This window comes from Paecilomyces variotii, assembly GCF_004022145.1.
Source record: "Paecilomyces variotii strain CBS 101075 chromosome Unknown C8Q69scaffold_10, whole genome shotgun sequence".
NCBI lineage: Eukaryota > Fungi > Ascomycota > Eurotiomycetes > Eurotiales > Thermoascaceae > Paecilomyces > Paecilomyces variotii.
In genome coordinates this window covers 548,707-563,924 of record NW_021167149.1, presented here as the reverse complement: position 1 = coordinate 563,924, position 15,218 = coordinate 548,707, and the positions used below count along the sequence as shown (strand labels likewise).

General features: G+C 47.0%; 8 protein-coding genes across 8 annotated transcripts; 4 read left to right on the top strand and 4 right to left on the bottom strand.

Annotated features, from left to right (window-relative positions):
• Nucleotides 1–140: 140 nt before the first annotated feature.
• On the top strand, nucleotides 141–3,196 carry C8Q69DRAFT_475802 (Zn(II)2Cys6 transcription factor). The gene is made up of 9 exons (XM_028631216.1): nucleotides 141–480; nucleotides 535–657; nucleotides 711–823; nucleotides 894–1,049; nucleotides 1,107–1,645; nucleotides 1,703–1,976; nucleotides 2,026–2,201; nucleotides 2,252–2,435; nucleotides 2,500–3,196. The coding sequence occupies exons 1-9, from the start codon at nucleotides 431–433 to the stop codon at nucleotides 2,964–2,966; spliced, it is 2,082 nt and encodes a 693-aa protein (XP_028482939.1). The 5' UTR covers nucleotides 141–430; the 3' UTR covers nucleotides 2,967–3,196.
• Nucleotides 3,120–5,475, bottom strand: C8Q69DRAFT_66121 (1-pyrroline-5-carboxylate dehydrogenase). Its single transcript, XM_028633895.1, has 4 exons — nucleotides 5,042–5,475; nucleotides 4,520–4,992; nucleotides 3,512–4,461; nucleotides 3,120–3,446 (listed from the first exon to the last, which is right to left on the bottom strand). Exons 1-4 carry the CDS (start codon nucleotides 5,192–5,194, stop codon nucleotides 3,274–3,276), a joined length of 1,749 nt encoding a protein of 582 aa, XP_028482938.1. The 5' UTR covers nucleotides 5,195–5,475; the 3' UTR covers nucleotides 3,120–3,273.
• Nucleotides 5,476–5,571: 96 nt separating this feature from the next.
• Nucleotides 5,572–7,117, top strand: C8Q69DRAFT_66127 (hypothetical protein). The gene is made up of 2 exons (XM_028633896.1): nucleotides 5,572–6,000; nucleotides 6,055–7,117. The coding sequence occupies exons 1-2, from the start codon at nucleotides 5,873–5,875 to the stop codon at nucleotides 6,842–6,844; spliced, it is 918 nt and encodes a 305-aa protein (XP_028482937.1). The 5' UTR covers nucleotides 5,572–5,872; the 3' UTR covers nucleotides 6,845–7,117.
• C8Q69DRAFT_475794 (pyrroline-5-carboxylate reductase dimerization-domain-containing protein) lies at nucleotides 6,943–8,359 on the bottom strand. Its single transcript, XM_028631215.1, has 2 exons — nucleotides 7,938–8,359; nucleotides 6,943–7,886 (listed from the first exon to the last, which is right to left on the bottom strand). The coding sequence occupies exons 1-2, from the start codon at nucleotides 7,981–7,983 to the stop codon at nucleotides 7,018–7,020; spliced, it is 915 nt and encodes a 304-aa protein (XP_028482936.1). The 5' UTR covers nucleotides 7,984–8,359; the 3' UTR covers nucleotides 6,943–7,017.
• A 1-nt stretch (nucleotide 8,360) lies between these two features.
• Nucleotides 8,361–9,564, bottom strand: C8Q69DRAFT_500523 (putative proline oxidase Put1). The gene is made up of 2 exons (XM_028632345.1): nucleotides 9,286–9,564; nucleotides 8,361–9,235 (listed from the first exon to the last, which is right to left on the bottom strand). The coding sequence occupies exons 1-2, from the start codon at nucleotides 9,498–9,500 to the stop codon at nucleotides 8,407–8,409; spliced, it is 1,044 nt and encodes a 347-aa protein (XP_028482935.1). The 5' UTR covers nucleotides 9,501–9,564; the 3' UTR covers nucleotides 8,361–8,406.
• A 748-nt stretch (nucleotides 9,565–10,312) lies between these two features.
• Nucleotides 10,313–11,550, top strand: C8Q69DRAFT_446785 (MC family mitochondrial carrier protein; the record flags this gene model as incomplete). The annotated part of the gene is made up of 4 exons (XM_028629160.1): nucleotides 10,313–10,424; nucleotides 10,588–10,685; nucleotides 10,864–11,498; nucleotides 11,547–11,550. 4 exons carry the CDS (start codon nucleotides 10,313–10,315, stop codon nucleotides 11,548–11,550), a joined length of 849 nt encoding a protein of 282 aa, XP_028482934.1.
• Nucleotides 11,551–12,191: 641 nt separating this feature from the next.
• Nucleotides 12,192–13,693, top strand: C8Q69DRAFT_66085 (FAD dependent oxidoreductase). Its single transcript, XM_028633894.1, has 2 exons — nucleotides 12,192–12,465; nucleotides 12,529–13,693. The coding sequence occupies exons 1-2, from the start codon at nucleotides 12,250–12,252 to the stop codon at nucleotides 13,594–13,596; spliced, it is 1,284 nt and encodes a 427-aa protein (XP_028482933.1). The 5' UTR covers nucleotides 12,192–12,249; the 3' UTR covers nucleotides 13,597–13,693.
• A 199-nt stretch (nucleotides 13,694–13,892) lies between these two features.
• Nucleotides 13,893–14,893, bottom strand: C8Q69DRAFT_529863 (dihydrodipicolinate synthase; the record flags this gene model as incomplete). The annotated part of the gene is made up of 2 exons (XM_028633707.1): nucleotides 13,893–14,429; nucleotides 14,498–14,893. 2 exons carry the CDS (start codon nucleotides 14,891–14,893, stop codon nucleotides 13,893–13,895), a joined length of 933 nt encoding a protein of 310 aa, XP_028482932.1.
• Nucleotides 14,894–15,218: the final 325 nt, after the last annotated feature.

Genomic DNA, 15,218 nt, shown 5'->3' with positions numbered 1-15,218 from the left:
TTGTCGCTAGCTCGTATATAATTATCTCAAATGGTCGGAAGAGCATCCGGTCTCTTATCGGGTGTAAGTACCTAACTAAACTGGAGCGGCAAAAGACGGGAATTCTGGCATTTCTCGGCGGCGTTCTTCGAGTCGATTCACTTAATCATCGGTCTCCATCCCACAGGACCAATTCAATTCTGAGAACTGCTACCCCGCATTTGACTATGGTATATATTCCATAAGTGCATTATTAAAGCTTAACGCGCTGCGATTTGATTACCATAATGGGCTAGACAAGGATAATGGCCCCGGGTTTCCCCTCGAACCGATGGAAAGATTAGGTAGGTAGCGATGGTACTTAGGAGTAGCCTGTACACGCCGCAGTGACCAAGTGAGAGGAACACTCATCGCTCATGCTATCCAGACATTGAAGAGACTGTTCAGACAAATGGAATCTGGGAAGGAAAAACGCAGAGTAGGAAAAAGATCTTCTAATGCGCATGTAAACCCGCCGCGATAGGAATGGGAACTCTTGCTAAAATGCCTGTTCAGGTGCACACGATGTCGAAGGCAAAAGATCAAGTGTTCGGGATCGCAACCGTGCAGTGGGTGCAGCAAGCGAAACCTGCCATGCATCTTCGATGACCGGGATCAGAAAATGATGGTGACCAGAGGGTAATACGGGAGAAAGAATTCGAGAGTGGAAACTTGCTAAGTGCGTGGTCTAGATACATTATCGATCTCCAGCGACAGATTGTGTCTTTGAGACGAATGAGCAAAGGCCATACTCCGTCCAGTCCGGACGTTACAGACCCAGAACAAGACACAATTCTGGAAGATGGTAGGCGGCTGAGATACTTATTGTTCGCTTTCTAACATCCCTTGAGATATCTACTGACCTTTGTCAGCAGATATGGAGGCAGGTTCAATCCAGGACGAGGAACAAGCGCAAATCGAGGACCGAGATGCTCCGTCAGAAAAGGAAATGGAAAATATCCCCTCAGGTTTAACAAATCCACTTTCTACAGGACCGTCAGCCTACATGTCAGCAGCAAACGGAAGGGCCTGTCAGTGAACATGCTTCTCCTGCAGTAATGGAACGCAAAAAGCTAACAGAAATCCAGTTTATCTTGGAACTTCGTCAAACTGGTCATTTGCGAGACGAGTTTTAGCCATGGTTTATGAGCACATTTACCAAGAACCCCTCCCGACAGAGACACTATTGTTTGACGGTTCTGCTTACGATTTAGGATGGGATGGATTCCGCACTTCCATTCCCGAGGAACCTGCTATTCCAACTACTGATCACGCTATTTACTTAATCAACTCTGTCAAATTCCATTGCGGTCAACTGTTCCACCTTTTCGATGAAGAGGAGTTTATGAGGTCACTTTACGATTTTTATTCGGACTCTAACAGTCGAACATCTAAAACGAACCTCTGGTATATCCACTTTCTCGTCATTCTCGCGTTTGGAAAAGCATTTGTGTTGCGGAAGAACGACGGCAGAAAACCTCCTGGTGCCGAATTCTTTGTCCTCGCTCTTCAACTTCTGCCAGACGTAAGCGTTCTCTGCAAGGAACCAGTTATATCAACGGAAATCCTTTGCTGCATCGCTTTATACCTTCAGTCCTTGGACTTTAGGCATTCGTCCCACCAATATGTAAGTTACCTGGATTGCATTTCAGAAACGAAATAATGACGCATCTCATACCTTTAGATCGGGCAAGCAATGCGTATGGCGTTAGGATATGGAATGCATACAGATATGCCAGTTCAATACTTGGGAGAGCGTCTAGTGCAGAGGTGTCGAAAGATCTGGTGGACGGTATACATACTGGACAGAGAAATGACATCCTTATTCGGCCTACCGCAATCGATACGCGACGATCATCTGCATAACCAAGCACCAACGTCTATGGTCTCAGCACAGCGGACGGCGGCTCTAAATATGCAAATAAAGTTGTCTCGGGTGATAGCAGGGATAAACGAGAGTATGTAAAATAACTGGCCTTCTACTTATCCACTGGCTAATCTAATAAGCTATCTATGGTCCTGACGGACGACTCAACACGAGCTTTTTGCTCAGCACCAAGTCAGCACTCGCAAGCGTAGCAGGTCTAGCCGATGAGATGCGACGAATGTTACCTATTCCACTGGAAAACTCCGCTAGCGGTATATCCAGGCTGGCAGCGTATATACATCTTCTTTACCACCAGGTCTGCGTATGGCATATCCATTCCTTGATGCTTACTAACCCTGCGTTCAGTGCATTGTCCTTGCCACAAGACCGCTGTTGTTCTCATTCCTTAAGATACGAATATCCTCTCCAGAGACTCTTGCCGATTCTCTAAGCTCTTCTCCGACAGTTCGGAATGTGCTGCAGATGTGCATCGACTCTTCCATTCAAATGATCAATATCCTCGGAAACCTCCAAACACAGGGTCTTCTAGGTAAGGTGTAGTTTTCAAACTATATATTTATGTATATCTATACTTACGTCACATTCTCGCTCAGAGACATTCCTCTACTTCGATCTTGAGTCTGTATTCGTATCAGCAATGGTGCTTTTGCTTGCGCCCGTGATTGATACTCGGCTTCTCGAGACCCGGTCACCATGGCTTCAAAAGTCACACTCCATCATCGATGACATGATATCAAGCGGAAATTTGATTGCGAAGTTCAGAAAGTCTGAGCTACAACAAGTGGAGGGCGTATTGGATCGTTTATCATCGTCCTGGCCTATACCGGCTACCAATGTTGCCGTTTCTCGAGATAGCGGTGCTGTTAACCAACCAGGTCCCGCGCTTGCACAAGAACACCCAATGCAATTTACAGAAAATAACTTCAGCTCAGAAAACCAGGAACAGTATGCTTTCAACGAAGGGTTTACGACAGCACAGATACTGGCCGTGGCCAACTCGATTGAGAGTGGAGACGCGGAATGGGTGTCTCAAGCTCTGGCGCAAAATAACATATGGTAGAATTCCATATCAATGTAACTAAGAAAATTGGATCTCACGACACTTCTTAGAAGGTTGCTATATGGAAAATGAAGGCCTCTACCGTATGTGATGACGCCTAGCCTCTTGAATGTGTATTTATACACTTCATATTGATTGCGCTGCACAGTTTTCCTCTAAATTTCGAAAGACTATGTAGTGGTCTTCTGATGTACGAGGTCTATGGCAATAATTGAAATCAATTAGCTAGCTCTGCGAATAATCCATTTACGCTACCCTCCAATCACCGTCGTCTTGATTTCATACCTTTCATCTTTACCAATACAACTTATTCGTTACTAGGGTAAAAGAAAGTGCTCTGAGGGAAGAACTCTTCCTTGATGAGCCTTGGACTCGTAAATCGCAGCAGAACATTGGAGCTGCCTGCTTTGTCGTTTGTGCCACTGGCTCGGCTGCCACCGAAAGATTGTTGGCCAATCAAAGCCGCTGTGGTTTTGCAGTCTATTGATAATTAGCATATGCGTTCGACAAGCCATTCAAATAGAATAACTCAATGGATGACTTACTGATGTAGAAATTTCCTGCAGAGTACCGGAGGGTATCTTCTGCTTCTCGAATTGCCGTGCGCTCAGTAGCAAATACAGCTCCGGTCAAGGCGAACCCGCCTCCAGTTTGGTCAACCTTCTTCAAGATGGAGGACCATTCAGCATCTGGATAGACGTATACAGCTAGGACCGGGCCGAATATCTCCTTATGAAAGAGTTCATGGTCTGGCGTAGAAGCTCGGTACACAGTTGGATTAACATAGTAACCGACAGAGTCATCGTAGGTTCCTCCAGCAACAAGCTCCAGCGACGGATCCTTGTTACTGGCATCGATGATGGACTTTATCTTTTCGAATGACTGGCGATGGATGACAGGCCCCACGAATGCACCAAGGTCTTTATCTGGACTTCCGACTGTGATCTTGTTCACCCCAGCTGTGAGTTGTGAGAGGAACTCCTGAGCACGGGATTCTGGAAGGTAGAGACGAGAAGTTGCCGAGCACTTCTGGCCCTGGTACTCGAATGCTCCACGGATGGTATGGTTAACAGCACTTGAAATGTCTGCCGATGGATGAACGAGGTGAAAGTTCTTGCCGCTGGTCTCTCCCACAAGACGGGGATAGTCACGGTACAAGCCGTCGGAAACGCCTTTGCTGACCTTTCCATAGATGGACCGGAATACATGCGATGAGCCAGTGAAGTTCAAACCCGCAAACTCACGGTGGGAAAGAACAATGTCAGTGATCTCTTCAGCATCGCCAGGCACTAGCTGGATAACATCTGGTGGCAGACCGGCTTCGACAAGGATCTTGTAAATCAGAGTGCTCGCATAAATGTTGGATGGAGACGGCTTCCAAATCACCACATTTCCCATCAAAGCTGGGCCTGAAATCAGGTTTCCACCGATGGCAGTGAAGTTGAACGGAGAGATGGCGTACACAAATCCCTCCAATGGACGATAGTCTAGACGGCTATTCAAGGTCAGCGCGATCGGGATGCCTCACGTTAACTTAGGGATAGCTGGCTAACCTCCACATCCCATCGCTCCCACGATCAGGCTGCCTTCCTAGAAGCTCCGCAGCGTAATTGCAATTTAAGCGGAAGAAATCCGCCAACTCCGCTGCAGCATCGATCTCTGCTTGCCAGATGTTCTTCCCCTGGCCCAGCATTGTTGCTGCAATAAGTTCATAGCGGTATTTAGTCGCGACGAGTTCAGCTGCTTTCTGGAATATGGCCGCTCGGTCAACGAAAGGTGTGTTCTCCCAGTCCTTCTTTGCTTTGAGGGCAGAGTCAATTGAAACCGAAATTTGTTCCTTGGTGGCAAGTGGGAAGTTGGTAAACGTCGTGCCATGCTCGCTGGGCATCGGCTGTCCAACGGACTTTGGTGCCTTCTGTGCCTTGCCATTGTAGAAGATTTGACTCTCGAGAGGCAGCTGTGAGCGGAGCTTTTTCAAAGCTTCTTCGAGACGGAGTCGTTCAGGGGATCCTTTTTTGTATTGGAGCTAAAAACAGTTAGCTGAATTTCTTCTGATCTGCCAGTCCGAGACTTACATTGGGTTCATTCCTGGGAGCTGGTAACCGGAACGGCACTGTAGCAACGTGTCGTAACGGCACAATTGATCCTGAAGGCAATGAAGCTATGCCGTCTCGAATCAGTCGTCGAGACTTCGAACGCAAACAAGTCACGGACTGCATAAGTGCCATACTTCGATGAGTTGTCAGTGTTACGCCGAGAACAGGTATACAACTGACTGCTAAACGATTCAAGGGGAGTCAACATTCGAAGCTCTACTTATGATGTGGCCAGATTTGCCGGACTTCAACCCGTAGGCTGATCTATCGGCTCATAGATTGCTATCGCATCGTATTGGCTTGTACCCATAACTACTCGTTCCGAATCTATTGCACTCTTCGCCATAATCACGGTAACCTCGCCGCCTCGACCCCGCAGAACAACACTGGCGCAGCTTGATTCATCACCGGTAGGGAATCCGAGTATACCCACGCAAACTAACCGTGGAGGTTGGACAGACCCGCCTGTGTTAGATCTACCATATTTTCAGGCTATCTATGGTGGTTTCTTTTGACGTACAGAATTGATCATTGTGCTAGGACGTTACTTAGCGTAAGTAGTCGCTTGTTGGCACAAGCGGACAGCGTTCCGATTGAGACCATCACGAGATGTTACCGACAAGCTTAGTTACCACCAACGCTTATAGCATCCACTATACGAGACTGGGTAGAGTCATTATCTGACAGACTAGCCCTACAATGGATGTTGCCTCTCGGAAATATCCCGACCTTTATATCTACGACAATTTAGTAGTATTTTGAACACCATGAAGATCGGAGTAGAGTCCAGCAGGATCTCCATACCGCAGCATGTCTTCAGAGATACGAGAAGCCCGAAATGGCTATAATTACCGTTTTCTAGGAGAACTTGGAAGTGATGTGACTTCCGCGTTAGTTTCTGCAACATTGGTAGCCCCTGCGGTGACAATTATTGACAGGTGAGGAGCGCATGAAACGATCTATATCACTCAATTAGTGACTGAATTTTGCAGAGCCATCGTTGAACAGGCATCCTCGAAGAACAATCTCATTGATATCCTGAAGAGACATACTAGCTATTGTCTGAGACAACCACGGCGATTCTTCATATCGAAACCATTCTTCATCGTCTCGTCTCTATACGGAGTCACATACTCGGCAGCAAATTTATCGGAGACTATAATCAAAGACGCATTTCAGGTCACAGATACAGCTACTGTTCAAAGCACCATCTTCATTTCTACTTTCTTGGTAAACGTACCTCTGGGATTGTGGAAAGATGTTCGCTTTGCGCAGTTCTACAGAACCGCTTCCGACTGTCCCATAGAGCCAATCCCCGCTACACAGAGTGGGACTGCGATACCATCACCACGCCTCTCAACTCCCTCGGCAGTGACTGCGAAAGTGGCCAGCCGAGTCCCTATGAGTGTTTGGGCGACATTTCTCCTGCGGGATGCACTTACTATCTCCGGGTCGTTCACCCTGGCGGATATGTTATCGGGCTACATTCCGACTTCGCTAGCTGCGAATTCCCATACCAAATCCATCCTGTCCCAATTAGTCGTTCCAGCTCTAACACAGCTGGTTGCTGCTCCTGTCCATCTCTTCGGGTTGGATTTACATAACCGACCACACGCCATACACTTTTCCGATCGACTTGTCCGCATTCGCCAGGGTATGCTCTCAACTGTTGCGGCACGATGCTTTCGGTTAATCCCTGCCTTTGGAATTGGATGCATTGTGAATCGAGAACTCCGATTGACTGGCCACGCAGCGCTCCAGGATGAGACGATAAACATCTAGTGCCACCGTTGTGATCATTCCTGGTATGTATGTACATACATACATACATAGCAGGCATACATAACAATAGAGTGAAACTCTACAGTGATTCAAGGTCTTGTCCATCTAGAATTATCTTGAGGCCAAGTCATTACATACAGTAGAGATGCTGAAAGTCTTCAAATAAAGGATATCTAATGCCTTGTATCGTTTACATGAGCCACGTTCCCCATAAGACGAGAAATAGTAACAGCTTCCCGTAGCGCTTTTCCAACGTGGCCCCTAACACCAGCTTCTTCCAGAACCATCAACCCGCCAATTGTACACCCTTCTGGACTGGTACCTTGATCCTTAAGAGCCCCAGGGTGTATTCCGCTCTGCAAAAGAGTAGCTGTGCCTTTCATGGCTTGGAAGATCATAGTCTGTGCAATAGCCCTCGGAACCCCAACAGCCACTGATGCATCAACTAATGCATCGCAGATAACAGAGAAAAGTGCGGGCGTTGATCCTCCCACAGCAGTGGCTGCATCCATCAATTTGGGGTCGATATACGCAGTCTTCCCAATGCGATTGAAGATGGAGTCTGTGATTTGGACATAGTGAAGCGCCAAGGGCGGTTCTGAAGTTTCAATAGCGGTAATTGATTCTGCAACAGTGGCTGCAATGTTTGGCAGAGTACGGACGATCTGACAGCGCTCTTCTATGTTTGCAAGCGTGGTTTCACTTCCATATATCGTCGTTTCCAGCTTCTTTCTAGTCCATCCGGCCACGACACTGATCAAAAGCTTGTTCTTTAGGGCAATAGCGAGATCGGATTGTCGCAATGTGTTCTCGACGTCTGCCGGATCGACGCTCAGAATAACGACGTCCGACTCGCGAACCGCGCTCACGTTACTCCCTATCATCACTTTCAACCTTGATAAGTGCGAAGAGAATCTTTCCTTCACTCTGTGAACTGAAGTTTCGCTTCTGACGCAGGCGATAAATTGGTTTGCCGAGGGTACACTGTCGCCTTCCGGAGGACTATCGACAAGGGAAGCGAGGATTGAGGTTCCTAGGTTTCCTTCTCGGCCGTCAGAAATTATGAAAGTATCTCTACAGCATTGAAACTCACCGCAACCTAGGACACATAACGTAAGGTGGTTTATTTCCGGTGCCATTCTGATCTATTCCTGCGTAAACTGGCTATTCCAGGTCTTCCAAACGAAACCCATCTGTGATTCAAATATATACATAATCACGAAACAACGAGTTGGCAGAGGCTGTTCGGCGGTATTTCAAACATCCATACCTAAGATCCACAGAGACTACGGAAGGGGTTCCGACATAGATACAGCAGGATATCTTCAACCCGAACGCTCTCCGTAGATGTGGATCGCTTACTCCTGCGGGGTAGAGCGGGGATGTATCACGATGTAGGCCGTCCGCGATAAATGAAGGAGAGGATTGATGGCTTCATTTGATGTTATGTTAAAGAATACTCTCCAATTTGCACTGGTGACTTCAGCAAAAGTACGATGTTTCTTGACATTGATCTCTGATATCCAAAAAGCAGCTGCATAACTATATGCCCTTTCAAGCGTCTAGTGACTCGCAGAGGAAAGCCACGAAGAAAAGCCCAATCTCCTCCTCAACTCCGCTTTCAATGCAGAATATTCGTCGTTTGCCCTCGATACAGCATCCCTGTTTTCTATCGCTCGTCGTATCAGATATGCCATGCACTCACGCATGCTGCCCCATGTAGAACATTTGTAGACTTCCGGGCCGATGTTGTCACCATAAACATCTTTCAGCTGTATGAGCGAGAAGCTGACCTCGTCCGACATGCCATGGAGTTGACCAAATCGAACGGGAACGGTAGGCAAATTCGAGTTTAGGCGTTGACGGTATAACTCGTAGGCCGCAAAAAGACTTTCTTTGTTATGACTCGCCAAGAACAGATTCAGTGAAGGAAATGGACGGCCATCAACCCCACCGAACTTTCCAATATGTTGCTTGAGAGCTCCTTGGGCAATCTCATTGTAGGCATTATCAGTATCCAGCTTGGTGTTATGAATCAAAGATCGTTCATCAGAAGCAATGTATGCTCCTCTCACTAGCTTGAGACCCAGAGTGAACCCTTCCTTGCTGGCAGCTTCGAGATGCTCTTCAATGAGTTTCGGGGTGCTCTTCAGGTAGGCCTGGTAGGTATTGTAGACAAGAGCGTATCCATCACGGTTATACTTGCGCATAAGTTCAAGAGTCACGCGAGCGATTCCTCGCTGAAAATGCTGAGACTCAGCATCGACTAGGATTTGCACTTTGCGGTCCCTTGAACGAACGCATATTTCATCCAAGGCATTCATCATTTGCTGCGGTGGTAATTCACCGGCACTGAAAGCTTTAGTAGCCACTGGGCCAGTGCCACTCAATCTGCAGCCAGTTAATCTGTATTCAAATGCAAGAGAACGGAAGATCCATACTTGAGGGCCAAATAATCCCCTTCACTAATAAGGTCAATGGTTTCAAGTGTCCCCTTTCGCCAGGCTTCAATATTAGGACAGTAATCGACGGCAACACTCTGTTCGCTTAATATGTGTCCTTGAGGCTGCGCTTTGTTTGTCTTGTGATCAAAGACGGTCTCTCGTGCATAGGTGAGAATAATCCCGCGAATGCCTAGTCGTTTGAGCTTGTCCATGCTGTTCTTCGTCTCTTCCGCATTTTCTCCGGCGCAAAACTGTTCGTAAAACGTCTTCTTAAGTATTGCATGAAGGACTGGATTCCTATCAACGCTTAAAAGAGCGCCTCTCCGCGGATCAGAAAGGTATGCGAGGATCGAAAGTGATGGGAGCAACAGATATCGGTTCGACGAGATGGTGGAAACCAAGAGCGAACGAAGAAGTGTACCTGTAGGAAGAACCGCAAGTGGAGGTCGTAATGTAGGTGCGGGGGCTTTGCCCAGAGATACTCCTATAGTAGACTTGCAACGTATCTGGTGTTGCACGATTCTGTAGCAACTTCGTGTTGGTTTTAATGTCATTTTCGACGTCGTTGTAAAGACACAGACGCTGGTGACAGTCAAGGTCCCTTGGCCTAGTTTTGAGGACATACTGTAGTATAGCAGCTTAATATTCCTGACTTTGAAGAGGAGTGCTATCATAAATAATGCCGCCGTTAAACAGTAATGTGGGGTGAGCAATTTGGTTGTTACAGTGTTATCAGGGTTTTCCACTGGAACACCGGGTTTACTCCCGGAATCTACAATGAATTGACCACAGATAAGATACTGGGGATATTCTAAACCGAACTTGACGTTTGCATGCTATCCTTCAGACTAGCGGATGAAGATCGGATCTTCTACCGAATTCCTGGACTTAACAAGACAGTCAATTGAACTAGGTAATGGGCCCAACGGTCAGTGTCAACTACTCTGGAAGAACAACCTCGAACAGGGAATGCTAAATATATTTCATTGTGAACCGGTGTCTATAGAGATTCTTCGCCGACAGTATGGAGGTAACTGATTCGGTTCCTACCTTGGAAATCCCGAGAGACCATGTCGCAGAAACAGCTAAAGAAATGGTTATTGGTATTGTAGGGGGAGTCACACAGGTTATGATTGGTATGTTCAGGATTAATATCCATGCAAAGCTCTACTGCCACGGAGATAAAGTATACAATATTTACAGTGTACAATCATTAACGGTCATCAGGGCAACCATTTGGTTTGTGATATTTCTTATATCTTTCCATTGTCATCAAACCCTAACCTTCATGGCCGGTAGATATTATGAAGGTGCGGATGCAGACTAGAGGAAATGGGGACATGTTCTCTGTTGCACGCAATATCTGGTCTCTTGAAGGCCCTCTAGCTTTCTACAAGGTGTGTTATTGAAAGCTCCAATATCGACGCTTCTGTCTTTTTTTTGGGGGGGGGAATGTTAGTAACATCGTTCATTAACTATAAGGGATCCGCTGCTCCGCTGGTTGGAGTAGGGGCTTGTGTATGTCCGGTCTGTCCGATTATCTGATGAGTACTCTCTCACAAAACCAAACTAAAGATTAGCATAGTGTATTCGTCCTTCCACGCTTTTAGTCAATTCTTTGACACTGTTGGCGACGATAGCCATACCAGCATTGACGGAAAGACCAGTCTGGGACGAATTTATCTAGCAGGAGGAATGGCCGGTGTTGTGAACAGTTTCGTCTCAGGCCCTACCGAACACGTCAGGATACGACTCCAGACTCAAACTCATGAGAAGTCCAGCCGCCTTTACTCAGGAACAGCGGATTGTGTACGAAAGATAGTCAGACAAGCTGGGATGCGGGGGCTATATCGAGGACTTACGGCGACTATGTTGCGGGAGTTCGGCAGCTATGGGATTTGGTTCTCTTGCTTTGAGGTTTTCGTTCAGGAGATTTCCAAAGTGCAAAATAAGAAACGGGACGAACTTCCCAAATGGCAGATTGCTTGTTGCGGAGCTCTCGTCGGTGAAATCCTCTGGATAACAAACTATCCGATGGACATCATCAAGAGCAAAATGCAAACAGATAGCTTCGGCGAGAAGCAACAATATCGCACCACCCTTGATGCGGTTCGCCAGACTTTCAATGCCTACGGATTTAAAGGCTTTTACCGTGGATTGACACCAACGCTAGTCCGTGCAATTCCAGTATCGGCAGGGACATTTACGATGTAAGTTATGATCTTGCTTGACTTTTCTTTGCTCTTGAATATCTTCAGCTAATGTATAAACCAGGGTCGAGGTCGCTAGGACGATGCTACACTAGAAATTAGACATATAGCAAAGTGCAATCACGGAAGGCTCTCACGGAAAGATACGTTCGCATTACTGGTCTTGGGCCCTATGGCCTAGTAGGCAACCTTGGATGGAAGGGCCTAGCCCAAAACACAGCATATAGCTAGATAGTTGCTGGAGCTGGAGCTCGCTCCCCCCTAGAGAATACAAGCCCTTGACCAGTCCTTTCCTCTCTAGCAGCTGTGATATGGTCGTGCACTCATGTCGAGTGGCAAATATTCCAACATGTACCTAATTTTTTCCTGTTATGCTATCCGTAGAATCTTTTAAGAAACTGCCTATCTAGGGTATCAATTCCGTATCACGATCATCGGTAGGGATTCCGATCAATACCTACCTAGTTATAGCATACAGCTTATCTACAGCCGCGGGTAACCACACCGGGAATCCTCCCGACCGACTTCGCAGGATGCAGGCGGTCATGAATGCAATGGCAAGCTGGAGATCCCTTGCAATGTATGGCTGCCGATGAGTAGGTTATCGTATGATTAGTACAGGAGCTCCTAGGTATTGCTTATAAAGTTATTGATTCCGCGAATATATTCAAGATCCAATAGTAGATATATTAGAAGCTATCATTCGTTATCTTGTATCAGCGAGCACCCGAATTAGAACACTCCCATAATCATGACTTCCGAGCACAAAAAGAATGATCCTGTTCTTGTTGTCGGTGCTGGTGTCTTTGGTCTAGCCACAGCCCATCAGCTGGCATCAGCAGGCTATACAAATATCACCGTTCTGGAAAAAGACGGCCAGATTCCAAGTCGCTTCTCAGCAGGCTACGATCTTAACAAAATCGTGCGTCCCGAGTACGCAGACTCGTTCTACACTGCGTTGACATTGGTAAGCATTTACTCACACTTTAATCCTAATATAAAAGAGCCAGAACTGACATTCTCCGCTCAGGAAGCCATAAAGAAATGGCAGGAAGATCCTCTGTACAAGCCATACTTTCACCAGGTCGGATTTCTAAATGTTACCTCTGGGTCAGCACCGAAGATATCGCGGGATATATTGCAAAAGTATCTAGCTTCTGTTTCAGGGCACCCCGAAGTTCGGGACAAGATACAGCCATGTCCTGATAGCTCTGCAATCAAGAAATTGATACCTGCACTTTCTGGGCCCGTGAAAGGTTGGAGCGGCTATCTCAATTCTCTGGCCGGATACGCTCACGCCGCGGATGCAATGAAATCAGTTTATGAAGATTGTCTCCAGAAAGGAGTCTCGTTCCGCCTTGGACCTCACGAAGGTGAGGTTGCTGAACTCCTCTTCGCGCCTGGGACCCGTCGCTGTATCGGCGCGAGGACAAAAGGTGACGTGCGCTACCATGCGGCCACGACTATCGTGGCCGTTGGTGCGAATGCAGTGAGGATAATACCGTCTGCCACGTCTCAGATAACAGCGAGGTGTTGGGGTGTCTCCCACATTCAGCTCAGTCAGGAGGAAACAGAAAAGCTCCGAGGAATTCCGGTTATCAACGTGCGCGATATCGGTTTCTTCTTTGAGCCTGACCTGGCCACAAATAAACTGAAAGTCTGTCACATGGGAGGGGGATATACCAATTCCTCCGGCTCTACTGGAATCTCTCTACCACCGTCGAGACTCGCAGATTCCGACTTTATCTTGAAAGAGGATGAAGAGGCATCCAGAAGACTGCTACGTGAGGCGTTGCCCCATCTCGCTGACAGACCCCTCATCGACAATCATCTGTGCTGGTTTGCAGATAGCGATGATTATAATTTTGTGATAGACTATGTTCCAGAAACGGAAAGATCACTCGCAATCCTCTCCGGGGACTCAGGGCACGGCTTTAAGATGTTACCCGTCATGGGTGGCCTTGCGATGAAGCTCCTGGTGGATGGCCAGCAGAGAGTATCCAGATGGAAATGGAAGGAGTCAAAGCCGGGTGACACTGTTGCGTGGAGGACAGGCTCGAGTTCAGATTTGGCCACTACACCTCGTGCTAAGCTCTAGAGGATCGTGGCAATGATGGATATTATACCTATGTTAAGAATAGCACAGAATTACTCAACTCTAACTGAGCTCTCTGCTCATATCAATAACAGAAAGCATATTCCCATTTTTTATGCTTGTCCAGCTGAAAAGTAGCCATGGTCAATGCTGTTAAGTTTCAGTTCCGCATGAAGACTTCCTCATTTTACGCTTATGTCTACTTAGTGACTAGCAAGGTTATATCAAAAAAAAAAAAAAAGGAATAGTTTAATGATGACCATGGTCCATTCGCTTGCCTAAACGACTACAGATTTGCTTTAAATCCCATTCTCCACATCAATGACCGCCTGTAACTTTTCGAGCGCCTTCACGCCAATAGCGTCTTTTCCGACAGTCACAAAAGGAGTCCTCGTCTTCGGATCACCGTACCCAAAAAACTTCTGCGTTGCCAACTTCGTACCAGAAACCCCCAACGTGCTCAAAGTCCAATCGGCATGAGACAGTTTTGCTTGAAGTTCTTTCGCCTCAGCTACATTTCCTTCGTCATAAAGACTGATCACCTTCGAAAGAGCCTTGGGGGTAAGATTCGCAAGAACCGCGATTGCGCCATGCGATCCTGCAATGAGGCCGGGAAGAAGAAAGTCTGCCTTTCCTCCGAAGGGAGCGAATCTGCCGCGGTCGAAAGATGAGGATAGTCTTGCTACTTTTCCTACATTTCCGCAGCTGAGCTTCACTCCCACAATGTTTGGGGATGAAGTTGCGATGTCGGTGATAAGATCGGAATCTAGGTCGAGGCCGCCGCTTACAACGGGGAAGTTGTAAATTATAATCGGAAGTGGTGACTTTGCAGCGACCTATAAGATGTATATTGTCAGTGATGATGGCGCGAAATGTACATACAATTTGGGAAATAGATCCTTACATCAATGTAAAAAGATCTTATCACAGGCTTTGTCATGACAGCAGGCCAAAAACTAGGCGGAAGAACCAATGCATAATCCGCCCCAGTTTGCTTCGCCTCTTCGATAAAGAGCAACGTTTCACGAACACTAGGTGCACTGCACCCTGCAATGATCACAGTTGACTTCTTTCGCTGATCCGCAATTCTTCGTGCCGCCCGAATCATCTCCGCGCGCTCTTCGTGCAAAAGATGGGAGGCTTCTCCGTTGCTCCCATGGATAACGAGGCCCGTAACGCCGCCGTCTAGAAGCCTTCCAAGATGCTTCGAAAATGCATTGTAGTCTACCGTCTCGTCTTCGTTGAAAAATGTAACAACTGGGGGATAAATTCCGAAAGGAGGAGGAATGGGAACAGCCATATTGTGTTGTATAATGTAGTGTGATGGGGGGTTCGTCTAGACGCTTTCTCAGTCTCACTTGTAGTCCTATTTGACTGAGAGACCTGTCAGAAAACATAGCCTTTTAAATCCATGATATTATTTTCGCGTTCTACCTTATGCTATGGTGTACACGCTTACTATTTTGCTGTGTCGGGAACTGTTCCGGTACTCAATCGAGGACGCGTGACTGATATACCATGACCGGCAGACATCCCGGATATGATCCCATTGGATGGATGAGATGGACCCTTCGGTATTGAATGACTATACTCTTCAAGGTTGCAAAAGCAATTGACAGATAGGC